General features: G+C 37.7%; 1 protein-coding gene across 2 annotated transcripts in view; it reads left to right on the forward strand.

Moving 5' to 3' along the window:
- Positions 1–15,629, forward strand: part of LOC106871344 (WD repeat-containing protein 13) — a 199,166-nt gene that overhangs the window by 104,833 nt on the left and 78,704 nt on the right. For both annotated transcript variants that reach the window (XM_089340183.1, XM_089340184.1), the window contains one exon: positions 5,179–5,306. In XM_089340183.1, the coding sequence (XP_089196309.1) occupies positions 5,179–5,306 (128 nt within the window). The remainder of the gene's footprint in view (positions 1–5,178; positions 5,307–15,629) is intronic.

Here is a 15,629-nt window from a genome sequence, read left to right on the forward strand (position 1 = left end):
CCTATAAATGAATAAAAGAATGATTACATGTGTTTGCTACACCTGTATCATTATCATCTGCTTGAGATATAAGAGAGTAATGTTGATTATCTGTGTAAATTACTATAAATAGAAGAACAGGTAGAAAGGTTTGCGTTGTTATCAGAGAGCAAAAATGTCTGTGTTGTTAGTAATAATAGGCTAAATACAAACACGGAAATGTTCTTCTTCTTTTCCTTCAGCCGATACACCCAAATTATTTATCCTTGTATGTGGGTGGGTCTTCTTTAACCTTTTCACTACCAACTCATCTGAGAGTAACTCTGTTTTGAAGTATTCATCATCATCATCATCATGTCCATTTTTTTCCATTCTTGTATGAGTCAGACAGAGCTTATTGAGGCTGATTTTCTACAGTTGGATGCTCTTCCTGTCGCTAACCCTCATCTGTTTCCCGGCAAGGTAATATTTCCCCCTGGCCGGACATATTTTCACAATATTAGAAATGAATGACACTGCTTGTATGACAGTGACACTCGTTTACAACTGTCGAGTGATGTCGAGACAAAGATGCAAACATATAAACACCCATACATATATCCATACACATACAACAAGCTTCCATGTTCAATATTTATTCTATCAATATCTTTTGCCCAGGCACTAAGTTATGATGTTGTAAACAAACCAACACTGGTTGTCATGTTTTGTGTGGGATAAGCACAAGACAAGACACACACACTTATAAATGTGTATCTATACGTGTGTGTGTGTGTGATGAGCTTCCATGCAGTTTTCCTCTACCAAAATTCACTCATATGCCATTGGTCATCCGAGGGCGATAGTTGAAGTCAATTGCCCCAGGTGGTGTACAGTATGACTGACCCTGAAAGCACTTGTGCCTGGGCCTGCAGAGAGAGAGAGAGATACTAAGGGGATTTGAACTCCTGACCACATACTCTCAAAACCAACCCTGTATGAGTTGACAAAGCATGGGATGAAATGTTTTGTCTTGTTTGTTCCGGTTCACTGTGCTCCAAGTTCAAATCCTACCCAGGGTAAACTCTGGTTTCAGCTGTCATAGCTGTCTCTCTGGTGGCTTCTGTTGTTTGGGTTCTAAACCAATCTTTTGCAAGAAATAGCACACCAATCTTGCTGGAAAACTGCACCATTCAGTTCAATAGGGGGGGGGGGTGAGGCTGCGTGCCATCCTTTGACAAGAACCTCATCAAGCAAATCCTGGTCTTTGGCTTTCTTCTGTTGGTGGGAAATGTCAAATCTGTTCTCCCGGGGCATTCTGAGTTCAGCCACGATAAATGTTTTTGTGCTCCTTGATATCATAAACATATTTTCTGCCACAACACATCAACACAAGATAAATTGACCTTTAACAGAAAAAGAAACAAAGAAAACGAAGAGAAAATCTGTTTTGCTTCAGTTTTGTCTATTTCTTACATTATGTAGCATTGACCTCTAGCCTCTCACTCTCTTCTCTCCCCCCTCTCTCTCTCTCTTGTTGCTTCTTTTCTCCTATCTCTGCTATTGCTAACACTCTTCTATTATATCTCGTATAAATGACTCCCACCTCTTCTCTCTCTCTCTCTCTCTCTCTCTCTATCTATCCATCTTTCCAGCCAAGGAGTGAATTACTAAATCAGTTCATCTGAACCATTTGTAGTTCAGTGCCCCCACTTTTACCAGATGATGTTTTGCAAATACCCCCTCACTGACCTCCTCATGTGGTTGCTGGGATATTCCCCTGAAGAGTTTAGTAAGGAAAAAATTGTCCCCAGTCTTTATTCTTTTTATGTCTAATACTTACTTATTCTGTCAGTCTCTTTTGCTGACCTGCTAAGTTATTAGTATGTAAAGAACACCAGTTGTGAAACAGTAATGAGTGGCAAACACGGGCACAAAGACCCACACACAATGGGCTTCAACACAGTTTTTATCAACAAAATTCACACACAAAGCATATCGTCAACCCACGGCTATAGTAGAAGACCCTTGCCCAAAGTACTGTGCAGTGGGACTGAACTTGAAACCATGTGGTTACAAAGCAAACTTTCAAACCCGACAGCCATTGCTGCACTTAAATTTTAATGAAGTTGTGTTTAAAATATAAATATTGTACCTGGTTTGAATATTTCATTTCTAAGAAAATCCACCATTCCTCTAAACGCCCCACACCCACTGGGTAGTTCTGTGTGCTCTCAATACCACATGGGGTGTTACTACCCAAGTCAAAAACCCCTGTTGCTTGACCCACTAGAAATAGCAACCAAATAGCCATCGTGACACTCTGCTAGTAAATTTTTTTTTCAATGTATCCATGATGTGTTATATCTGGATAAAAGATGGGATGGTCATGACTGGAATGTCTTTGATTATATGTCAACTATATCAAGATTGTTGTATTATTTCTTTTTCCCATCCTGGTTTAGGTTGGATGACTACATCTCTTTGTATGTGTAGCTATGGTATAGCTGGATGGGGGTGATGGGGTGGGGGGTCAGTCTACCTTAGGCAACTCTTCTAGGGTGGAGGTGGCTCACCTTGGGCAATGTTTTTATGAGGGTGGCACACACTCTAGCTGTGCCACTGATGTCTAGAACTATACCATGACATGTGTCCTTTCATTTTTAAAACAGTAGGGTATCATTTGAGGGTGATTTGGCTGTCATTTTTTGCAGGTCAATCAACAGTGTAGAGGCCCTCTCTCATTGTCTTGTTCATTTATTGATGATATTAAGCTGATGTTTGGAACATAACTGGAGCAAAGTTTACTACATAAGAATCGTGATTAGCCTTTTGGTGTTCAGATTACTCTGTCGAGTGTAATGTATAAGTGTTTTGAATTAAACATGCATTATGTTGTAGCTTCAAGATTTCAATGATGTCAATGTTTATTTTCAGAATGACATTGTTTATTCACATTGTCCCAGTCTGTTCAGCTGGCAAAAATGAGTTTCACCTGGATTTCAAAGGGGCCAGCCTTGCCACATTCAGTGCGTGACGTTGGATCTCTCTTAGAATTATGTTAACTGCGCATGTGTTTGTGGAGATCTCAGCCATTTGTGCATTAATTTCATGAGCAGGTTGATCCATTGATCAGATCAACTGGAACCCTCATCATCGTAACCAGTGGATTGCTTATGTGAGAATGACATTGTAGGACAGGTATGAGAGGCTGGCTCTAGTTGGTTTGAATGTAAACAGATAGAATATTTTGGGCCAGATATGGCCGGTTTAAATGCCAGAGTTAAGTAGTTATCAAAAAACCAGAGGCATTTTCACGTGGGTTGGATTGATATCAGAAGGGTTAATTAGCAGACGTTACAGTTTTAATTTTTTAAGTTCCGTATACAGTTCTCATTTCACGTATTTCCTGTTTGCACATTTAATGTTAATTATTTCTGTTTGAGTGTGTGCTTGCAATGCTGTAGTAATACTTTTCGTACATCTCTCAAATAGCTTACCTCTCACTAAGTCAATCCGTTTCTTTCTCCTTCATCACATACTAATGATAGACATTACTGGAACCAATTTTGGATTGATGACTAGAAGAACTGGAGCACTAACAGAACTTAAATCATGTATTTCTTCCCCCCCCCCTCTCTCTAATTCTTTCTTACAGCTTCTAATCTCATTTGCATTAAAATCTTTACCGTTAATTCCTAATCACATGCTAATATTTCTACCGTTGTCCATATTATAACATATCAAAAGTGCGGAAATAATCACAAAAATACAAAACAAAACAAACATAAAAAAGCCCACAAACCATTTTGCAAAAACAAAAATAAAAGGTAAAACAGAGAATGGAACAGGAAACTGAAGCTGTTAAGAATGTCTGTGGCGTCTTGCATCTTAATTCCATGAATTCTGCATTTGGCTTTAATAATCTATTTCTTTAATTAATGTAACTTGAAACATAAGCTGTTGCAGAAGTGTCACTGTCCTACAAAATGTCTTATGCAGTTTAACTACCATCTGTTAACATGTACTCTAAGATCAAATGAAGAATCCTGTAAGTGGCTGCATGGACTTCTAGAAATAGCTACCACATCTTCCTCAAATTACACTCTACTGACTTGGAATGAGAGAAATGTGTTGGATAATGCAGAATGAGGCGATTGGGTTCAGCTGTTTGGATGGTGATGATTTGGCACAGCTGATGGGTTTGGCAATAGTACTTTTTGGCACTGGAGCAAACACATGCACAGAAATATACACATGGAGGTAGAGCAGGAAAGGGAGAGAGAGAGAGAGAGAGAGAAAGTGAGACATTGCAGTTTATTAATTGAACACAATTGACATAAACACTTTGTCTCTATTCATACACATAATGAGAAATATGCTCACACGCATAAACCGAGAGGGGGGAGAGAGACATTACACATACAAACACGACCGGATGCTCACACGCATAAACAGAAAAAGAGAGGGAGAGAATGAGGGAAACATTAAAACGTCTGATGTCAAATAAGTCAGGCTCAAATAAACGATGCCAAAGAAGCTGTGCCAAAACGGCTCATACCCAGATGATACCTCCTAGATATGCAATGACTAAGAGAAGGATGGGCATTGTCATAACTGGAATACTTTTGATTGTCCGGCTGCTCAGTCAGGGCTGACCTTGCATAAAACAACATTCTTATTTCTACCAGGTTAAAGAAAATGTTCATCGTCTTCCAAAAGAAAGATAAGTTTCAACTTATTTAACCCTGAAACAGTTCTAGCTTTCTACACTGACCAGTGGACTCTATCACATGTCTACTTAGTGAGTTTCTTGTTACTACTCTAGTGAGTACAGTGAAGGCTACGCTTTGTTGAAGAGGTCAAAAGAAAGACTGAAACATGTCTGGAGTTTTCTTCCATTTTTCTTGGTAACAGGGAAATGGTAATAGTCATTGATCACATAAACATCTGTATTTTGCCTTTCTTCAAGGTGGTAGTTTTTGATTTGAGAGAGATCTAATTGCTGTTTCTAACAGGTTGAACAACCACATACAGACTTCTTCATTAACTCATGTCTTTATTAATTATTTCAAGTAGGCAAATTTGCTCTGTTTCAGATCTTAATTTGTTTAGCTGATGAGAAAATTTGAAAATCTTTTCCTTCATGTCACTAAAAAAAAAGGTTGAGTTAACCTTGTTGAAAATATGTTATTAATATATTGTTGTTTTCCATTGTAGAGCCTGGATTCTGGTGGACCTGTTAGTAGGAAACAATGGCACCAATTAAAGCATGTCTATGACAGTTCAATGAAACATATTTATGACAGTATCGAATTGGTACCATCAAGTGTAGCAGAGGCCAGTAGGTAAGTGAATGTTCCATTGTTGTTTCAGATAGTTCCACCTTTATAGGTCTTCTTTATCTTTCATCTTTCAGAAATCGCTGAACTATTTCCAGAGGTCAGTATAATAGACTCTTAGTAACATTGGTCGAGTATCAGAGAAAATATTGTGCTGCATTCCATTGCATTTTTTTGCATCCTAAGCTCAAACTTTGTGAATGCCAGCTTCACTTTTTATCTTCTGTGGCCAGTAAAATAAAGTATTAATCAAGTACTGGAATGTAGTGGCCTCATTAGTCCTGGGGCCATGTAAAAGCACCCAGTCCACCCTGTAGAGTGGTTGGCGTTAGGAAGAGCATCCAGCTTTAAAAACCATACTAGAGCTGAAAGTGGAGCTTCGTGCAGTCCCCAGGCTTGCCAGTTCCTATCAAACCATCCAACTCATGCCAGCATTGAAGATAGACATCAGATGATGATGATGATGTATGTACACACACACACACACACACACACACACACACACACACACACACACACACACACACTATATACTGTGCCCATTCCCTCTGATCTTGTCTCCATGATAAAAACCATTATAGTTGATTGAAACCTTTCAAGGTGGTGCTCTAGCCTGACCAGAGTCTAATGTCTAAAACAAGTTATAAACCGTAAAAGACAGAAAAGTCGGTAATGGTTTCTTGATTTTCTGGCTGTCCTCAAGTTCTTTAATGTACTCAATATGTTTGTTAAAGTGTAACTCCTCTAACACAATAACTGCAATGGTTCAGTTAGTAACAAATGATTTAGTAAGTGTTATTGAGTTAAATCAATTCATTATTCATGGTCGGGGTCCAATTCACCAATCAAAGAGAGATTTTGTAACTTTTATGAAGATACTAACCCACCTGAAACCACTTCTGGTTCTCCAAGCAAGAAAATGAAGAGTAATTTTCTCATTCTAACATCTTCATATTTATATGAAACCTCTCCTCGTCTATCATAATCATATACAATAATAATAATAATAATAATAATAATCATTATCCTCATTTGATGTCTGAGTTCTATGCTGGCATGGATTGGACAGTTTGATGGGATCTGACTGGCCAGAGGCCTGCGTGAGGCTCCCATGTCTGCGCTGGCAAGATTTCTATGGCTGGATGCTCCTTCTGGCACCTACCACTTAACAGAATGTACTGGGTGCTTTTATCATGCTACCAGCATGAATGAGACCCCCAAGTAAGTTGCAGGACCAGACCTCCACCCTTAAGATAGTGGGGATGCAGAATTGAGGGAGGTAACAAATTTCTTTGCGGTAGAAAAGGGACAAATGATTGTAGAAATGAGGTGTCAGGGCATAACTTCAAGGTGCAAGAAGGTCTCTAGTTAATCATGTTCCTTATACCAGTTTTATATTTATTACCAGTGTAAAGCAGCAAGCTGGCAGAAATATAAGCATGCTGGGTAAAAATGCTTAGTGGCATTTCATCCATCTTTACTCTCTGAGTTCAAATTCCACCGAGGGCAGCTTTGCCTTTCATCCTTTTGGGGGTTGATAAAATAAGTACCTGTTGAGCTATGGGGTCAATGTAATCAACTTGTCCTGTACCCTGAAATTGCTGGCCTTGTGCCAAACCTTAAAAACAAAATAATTCTTTTCTACTATAGGCACAATGCCTGAAATTTGGGGGAAATGGATAGTCAATTACATTAACCCCAGTGTTCAACTGGTACTTATTTTATCGACCCTGAAAGGGTGAAAGGCAAAGTCGACCCCAACAGCATTTGAACGCAGAATGTAAAGACACAAAATACCCCATCAGCATTTCTCCTGGCATGCTAATGATTCCACCCATTACGTCTCTTACTCATTGTCATCACATATCATCCACTCTCAAAAGATTGACTATCAGGGATCACCAACTCGGTCTTTCTTGTACTGCCTTTTTTTATTCAAAGTTTGTCCAATTCTTGATATCACTCATCCATATAATTTTTGATTTCTTTTCTCTTCTCTTTTCCACATTTATTTTGCTTTCTATGAACAGTCTCTGTAAACCATGTTTTTTTTGTTTTTTTTACTAATTAAATGTCTGAAATAGTTCAGTTTTCTCTCTTTGTTGGTATCTAATAAAATGTTCTTAGTTTTTTGGTATTCTCAGTACTTCATCATTGATTTTTGTATTCTGTCCATAATATTCTTAAATGTCTTCTGTATGTCCACATCTCAAAGACCTGTAATCTATACGATAGTACTTTTGTTAATGTCAATGTTTTAGATCTATGTAGTACAGTAGACCATACATAATACTTTAATAACCTTTTTGTTCTTTTTGTGATATTAATGATTTTTGATGTTAGTACAGTTTAATACCAGCATCAAATGTTTTTATTTAAATCTCTCCTTTACCATTTTCAAATTAATTGCAACATGGACAAAGTATTTCATTGGAAATATGGTGATGAGAAAGTTAACATGAGGGACGTGAGAGTGTTTTGGTAATGAGACAATTCACACTTCAACTCTTTCAATGCCAACCCACTTCAGACCAACCATACTGAAGTGTTTATGTTCAAAATTAAAACTGTTCTCATTAAAATTGATTTCAGTTAGTCAATAGCAGTATATTTATTCATAACAACTCTGAATTGGTGCTGTTGTTGTTGTTGTTGCTGACTGTCAGCCTTACATTATTAAGGAAGTCTTGTTACTTTTCATAATTTGTTTGCAATTTCTATGGGAAAATGTAATCTTCCAAACTCTGGAAATTACAAGGGGAGTTGAACTAACCTGTACTTCTTGCTGCTGAAGGCCCTCTGATTTCACCAGGGCAACTATTTTTATAACAAGTCTAAATATATCTTTTATCTTTTACTTGTTTCAGTCTTTAGACTGTGGCCATACTGGGGTAGTGCCTTGAAGAATTTTAGTCAAACAAATCAATTCCAGTAGTTTTTTTTGAAGCCCCGGTACTTATTCTATCGGTCTTTTTGTGTTTGTCCCCACACCACTGCTTGTCATCTGGTGTTGGTGTGTTTACATCCCTGTGACTTAGCAGTTCAGCAAAAACAGACCAATAAAACAAGTACCAGGCTTTAAAAAGAGAAAAATAATGGCATCGATTCATTCAACTACTGTTCTTCAGAGCAGCGCTCCAGCATGGTCACAGTCTAATAAAAGATAAAAGATAGAATATTCAGTAACTCATCTTCTACTTTTTACTTGTTTCAGTCATTGGACTGTGGTCATGCTGGGGCATTGCCTCAAAAGGGTTAGTTTAAAAATAAACCCAATGCCAGTACTTATTGTTTTTAAAAGTCTGCTACTTATTTTATTGATCCCTTTTGCTGAGCTGCTTCATTACAAGAATATAAACAAACCAACACTGGTTGTCAAGCAGTGGTGGGGAACAAGCACACACACACCCACACACAATGGGCTTCCCCACAGTTTCCATCTACCAGATTCACTCATAAGGCATTAGTTGGCCTGTAGAGGATACTTGCTCTAAGTACTGTGCAGAGAGATTGAACCTGCAAACACTTGGTTGCAAAGTGAGCTTCTCAACCACACAGCCATGCCTGCACCCATGTCATCTTAATTTAATTAAAATTTTAACAAGAATTTTGCACCTCATTATTAATTTTTTTTTTTTTTTTAAATGTTCCAAATATTAGAATAGGTGAAATTTCTTGCTGGAGGTTACTTCATATTTCCATTCCTTTAAAATGATTTCAAAGTGCATAGTTGGAAAATTACTTTTCACTAAAATTCTCTCTTTCATGCACATTGTTGATGTTGTTGTTGCAGCTGCTGCTGTTATTTTTCAGCCCTAATTAAGCCCTGATTGGACAGATTTTTGATCAAAGATATTCACTTCATCTTAATTTTAAAAATGATTTACATGGATTACACTAACCGATGTGCGTGTGTCTGTTTTTAATACAGTAAGGTATGAGTTTGAAAGAGATTTAGCTGCTATTTCTAGCAGATTGAGTGACCACATAGAGGCTCTTTCATTGGCTCATCTCATACATAGGTTATAATTGTGTGTGTGTATGTGTATGTAAATATATGTGTGTATGCATATACATATATACATGTGCAGACATGACTGGCTGGTAAGAAGCTTGCTTCCTAACCAAATGGTTTTGGCTTCAGTACCACCGTGTGGCACCTTGGGCAAGTGTTTTCTACAATAGCCCCAGGCTGACAAAAGTGAGTAGATTTGATTAAGTGAGAAGACTGAGAGAAGCCTGTTTTCTCATGTATATGTTTATATATTTATGTATGTGTGTCCTTGTGTTTGTCACCCACCACTGCTTGACAACCGGTATTGGTTTTTTTATGTTGCTGTAACTTAGCAGTTTGGCAAAAGACACTGATAGAATTAGAACCAGGTTTAAAAATAAGTACTAGAGTCAATTTGTTTGACTAAACCCTTGAAGGTGGTGCCCTAGTATGGTCGTAGTCCAATGACTGAAAGAGGTAAAAGATAAAAGATATATACACATCACTCTCACTTTGGTACTCAAGTACTATTTTTTCCATCTTATTTTGCACCTATGTGTGTTTATATATATATATATATATATATATATATATATATATATATATATATGTATCATCATCATCATCATTATATATATATATATATATATATATATATATATATATATATATATATAGTTGAGTGAGAGACAAACAAAACTCCTTGTAACACCAAAGATGAACTGAAGGCAAGGTTTGGCAATGTTCACCAACTTGAACAAGGAGACCATCCAGAAGAGTTGTAGGTGATTCCAAAGTTGTCTGGAGGACATGGTTGAAGCCAATGGCGATTTTATTGAATAAATTCACTCCTTAGTATTTCAGGATATTTTTATGTCGTTTTTGGGAATATATCTGTTAAAATGAGATGTCAGCATTATTTTCATGTTTGCGTAATTTAGACAACAGTTTATTCACTGCATCCTGTATATGTGTGTGTGTGTGTGTGTGTATGTATATATATGAGTATGTATGTATATACATATAAAGAGAGAGAGAGACAGAATGATAGGTAGATATGTGTATATGTATAACACACATACTTTGGTAGTTTCGCTAGTAAGTGTTCCGATAATTCAATCAACTGAAACTAACTATGAATCAATTTATTAGCACGAAAGTGGCTGAATATTCCAAGCACAATCACCATTAATGAAGTCATTTGCCAGACTCAGTATGACTCACACTCACTCACACACACACAGTGTGATACCGTTTCCTTGAGGCTCCCTCTCTCGTTTCTGGTCACTAAGTGCGATGACATCTGTATGCGTAACAGGGTGGACAGACCTGATTATTAGTGGGTTATTGATTAACACATTTCATCTGAGTAGAAATTAGTAAATTTGATATTTATAACCTCACATTAGCCTTTGCTCCCTCTGCCACCACCACCACTTCACATAATTATGGTCTCCCATAAATCACATCTTTTTTTTTTTTTTTTGTTCCTAATTATGTAGTCAATAAAAGGTCAGTGTCCTAAATATGAATGCATTCACACAGTATGGTGAAATATTCTGTTGAGTTTGAATATGGTTGTCATATGTATCAAGGTATGAAAGAGGCGAGCTGGCAGCATCTTTGGCACACCAGGCAAAATGCTTAACCGTACAGCCACTCCTGTTCCCATATATGTGTGTGTGTGTATATATCATCATCATTTAACGTCTGCTTTCCATGCTAGAATGAATCAGATGGCTTGGCTTGAGAGGAGCTGGCAAGCAAGAAGTCTGTGCCAAGCCTCAACCATCTGCATTGGCATGTTTTTTTTTATGGCTGGATCCCCTTCCTATCTGTGTTTTGTCATGGAGAAAATTTCTCGCTGTAGACAAGTATATATTTTTATGTGTGTGTGTGTGTGTGTGTGTGTTGTAAATCATTAAAGTAGTTGGCATTAGGAAGGGCATCCAGCCACAAAAACCCATGTCAAGGCAGTTAGTGGAGCTTGGTGCAGTTTTCTTGTTTGCCAGCTCCTGTCAAACCATCCAACCCATTCCAGCATGGAAAATAGATGCTAAATGGGGATACATATATAGGAACTGGTGTGATTATGCAGTTAAGAAGCTTGCTTCCAATTAAGTGGTCTAGGGTTCAGTCCCACTGTGCAATACCTTGCAAAAATATCTTTCTCTATAGCCCAAGCCAACTAAATTCTTGTGAGTGGATTTAGTGACTTGGTTGATGGAAACTGAAAGAAACCTCTCAATAAATAAATTAGCAGTCTATGGCAGTAAAATGGCAAAATTGTTAGCGTTGGAGAGGATGCCTTGTGATACGTGTTCCGGGTGTTTGAGTTCTGAGTTCAAATTCCACGTATTATCACTATCCTCTTTGTGTTGAAAAACAAAGTCCTTCGAAATCCAGCTAACAATGATATATTAGGGGTGATGTGGTCGCAGAAATTGTCTGACATTGCCATGACTGGGTTCTACTTGTGTGGCATGGTGCAGAGTCCAGTTGCGAGACATAGGGCCTTCCAGCAGCCACCTTCTTGAGTTCCTTTGAGAAATAGCTTGGCTGCATATAAAAAAAAACAAAAAAAACAAAGCTGCTCAAAGTGGATTACTAACATTGGAGGGGGAAAAAGTTGCCACCATTAAGAGAATTGTCCATTAATTGAATTAATATCCATGTGCAACACAGCTGGAGTTTATCTAGTGATGATGAACAAGTTTTACTGATGATTTGTTGGGCTGATTAATTGGCAGCCAATCTATTGAAGAAGACAGAATAAATGACTTTAGAGCAACTGTACCATAGTTGGATTGGCATTTTAAAGATGCAGTAAAAAGATCTCATGACTCTTTGCCTCAAACTTGCAATCCAGAAAAGCTATCATAATTTCTACAAACAGTTAGCAATTGATGTACATACAAGCTGTAGAGGCTACAGACAAAAAAATCTGTGTAACTTAACATTATATATTCCAATATTGAAATAGATTCCTGTATGTACCTTATCTAGATAAATCTAAAAGTCATATAACTTGATATTTTCATATATTGGTATGATGGCAGTTCTTCATGTGTGCAGATCATGATGAAGAATGACAAATCTTTAAGTGGCTATGTAAACCAATCTTTGATATAGTTGCCTGTCTAAACCTTATATAATTAGAAAAATACCCCAAAATAGAAGGTAAAAAAATATTCCATACCAAACTTTTAAAAATATATTTCTCATCAGAAATTTGTTGGAGTTATGACTGTTCAATTTTTTTAGGGATGAAATTCCTTGTAGGGTTTTAATTAGACTTTTAGGTAATGAAATTTAAATTTATGTATCTCAGTTTTCCTGCTTGATAGGAATAGCTATGAAATCTTTCAGGAATGTTAATGACATCTTATCTTGAAGATTATCATTTATCTACTTAATACTAAGAAACCAGAGCTACAGAGCTAAACATTTGCCCTTAAGAGATACATACATTACAGTTTAACCCTTTTGTTACCATATTTCTGTTATGAGTTGTGATGTCACTGATGCCAAGCTGTATTAGCTTTTGCTTTTGCCTTGACTAACATCAGTGGAGAGAGGGGAGGCTGGTATGCAGGTGCAACTGCTGGTCTTTCATAAACAACCTTGCCCAGACTTGTGCCTCAGAGGGGAACTTTTTAGGTGCAACCCTATGGTCGTTTATGACCAAAGGGGGTCTTTACTGTGTCTCAATTAAACATGAAATTTAGCACTAAAAAATCAAAGCTAAACATTGGTCCTTAAATGATACATTACATTACAATTTAAGTGATTGATCTACAAGCCTTTAATGGAACATGAAGTGGGGTGGGATGTATGAAGTTATCCCCATCTTTATGTAAGTGTGGAACTGTGGGGGGGAGCCTTTCCAGAAGTATAGGGTCAGTAACAGTTAGGTAAAGTTACCTTCTCAAGTCATGCCAACTCATAAGGGCTAGTTTCCATGGCATATGAATTCCCCCACCTGGATGGGATGCTGGTCGGTCACAGGATTACTCATTTTTGCCAGCCAAGGGGACAGGAGCAATGTGAAATGAGGTGCTGTGTTCAAGAACACAATGCATCACCCGGTCCAGGAATTGAAACCACAATCTTACAATTATGAGTCCAACACCCTAACCACTAAGCCATGCACCTCCACCTATAGGGTCAATGACATCATGCAAGTGGCCAAGGGGCATTGCTATAAGGAGGAGAGCCATTGAGGACATGTGAGCAGAAGGATGACTAGCTCTTTTGCTTTGGAATGAATGTGGTGGCTGTACAAGCTCAAGGAATTTACTGCTAGGTTCTGACCAGAGATTCGGTGGGTAGAGCTTTTATGAATGTATCTCGTCTGGATGCGATGGACGATATGAGAGGACCTGTGAAATAGGTAAGCTATCCTTTTTCCTTTAGGTACAACAGAAGTTTCTACAAACTTAAAACTTACTCTCAACTGTGAACCCAATAGATTGTCTCTGGATCTCTCATGATTTCCACCTTAAATATTTCTCCTCCTGCTCTGCTTCAATTTCTGCTCTGGGACCTTACACACTGTTGAAGATGCTGTTTGTTTGTTGTTGTCGTTGTTGTTGCTGCTGTTTTTTTTTTATGTGTATATGTTGTGATTTTATTCAATAACTGCAGTTTCATTGAACAACCTTTGATCAATGATTGATTGTATCTGTCCAAAACTGTCTATAAATCAGGTCAGATGCTTCCATTTCAAGAATTCAAAAGACATTCATTACTGTCTTTTGTGCCAACCCCACTACTATCCCCCATCATCATATCACCACCACCACCCCTCAAATATGTTTACTGAGCTGAATAATTGTGTAGTTTGTACCAGAATACAAGATTTTATTTTGTTTGTAGTTTCATGTTGGCTCTCAGCCAGCTGACAATCCAACTATGACCATCCTGTTTTTTTAGTCAGATATACTGTATTTAGGACTATATATTCATTTGCATTTCTTTTACTTATTTAAGACTGCAGAATGTGTTTTGAAGGAGATTTGACTACTTTTTCTAGCAGTTTGAGTAACTCTTCCATGGGTCAGTCATAGCTGTGATTGTTTTCTTGTTCTTTTCTTTTCCAATCATATTATCTAGGTCTGGATGAAGGTGTTCTATCCCTGCCCTGCACCTAATGAAAAAAAAAAAAAGAGAACTGGGTCTAGTGATGAGTGCAGGACTTGGTGGTGTTGGATGCAATGTGGATGAGAAGAGACTAGATAGTCAAGAGGGCAGAAACGCCAAACAAAATAGTACAGGCTATGAGGTGTTAGATATAGTGAAGGTTATGAGAGGGGAAAAAGTGGGTGGGTCAAGCACTTCGTTTGGTAGTGATTGTTATTTAGCCATGTGAACCCTTGTTGAGAACCACTGAGTTAGGTGGTAGATTTTGTTAGTTCAGGACAATAAAGACCATTGTAAGTAGCTGCCTCTCAATTGGATGTAGTTCAAAATGTGTGTGTGTGTGTGTGTGTGTGTGTGTGTGTGTGTGTGTGTGTGTGTGTGGCTTCTGCACTTTCTCAGCTATGTGAGACACAAAGTTTACAAGCTTATGGCAACTTTGAATGTTTTACCAAGTTACATCTTTTCTAATCTTCTTTGTGCTGATTAAATAAAAAGAGGAAGGAAATGGAAAAGAGAAGGAGATGGGATGTTATGTTCAACATGACACAGAGGCACAATTGTCTCTACTCTGTGTGTGTGTGTGTGTGTGTGTGTGTGTGTGTGTGTGTGTGTTAGGTCTGAACTGATAACTAAACTATCTGATATCTTTTTGATCTCAGCAGATTCCACAAACACTTGAAAGCAAACCATCTCTAAGTACTCCAACTCTCTCTCTGTCTCTCTCTCTCTCTCTCTCTCTCTCTCTCTCTCTCTCTCTCTCTCTCTCTCTCTCTCTCTCTCTCTCTCTCTCTCTCTCTCTCTCTCTCTCTCTCTCTCTCCATTAAATGGACTACTTCATTCATGGGCTGGCTTAGAAATTTGAGAAATCATGACTAGCATAAGACTTTAATATAATACTGAAACATAATACTTTAACATGTTACTTTTATATAGACTTTAACGTGTGACTTTAAGTATAAATCTTCAAATATAACTCAAAACTTTAAACAAAAGTCTTCGAGTTGAAGCTATTTGACTTTAAAAGGAGATTTTGCTATAAAGCATTCATATGAAACTTTAAAGATAATCCTATAAGATTGTTACACTAAACGGTCATACAACACTGTCATACCACATGGTTACATAACACTGTCTCAAAATACTGTCACACAAGACTGTTGCATGAGACTGTTGCATGACACTTACACAAAACC

Source organism: Octopus bimaculoides, chromosome 23 (assembly GCF_046866305.1).
Source record: "Octopus bimaculoides isolate indiv1 chromosome 23, ASM4686630v1, whole genome shotgun sequence".
In the NCBI taxonomy this organism is placed as follows: Eukaryota; Metazoa; Mollusca; class Cephalopoda; order Octopoda; family Octopodidae; genus Octopus; species Octopus bimaculoides.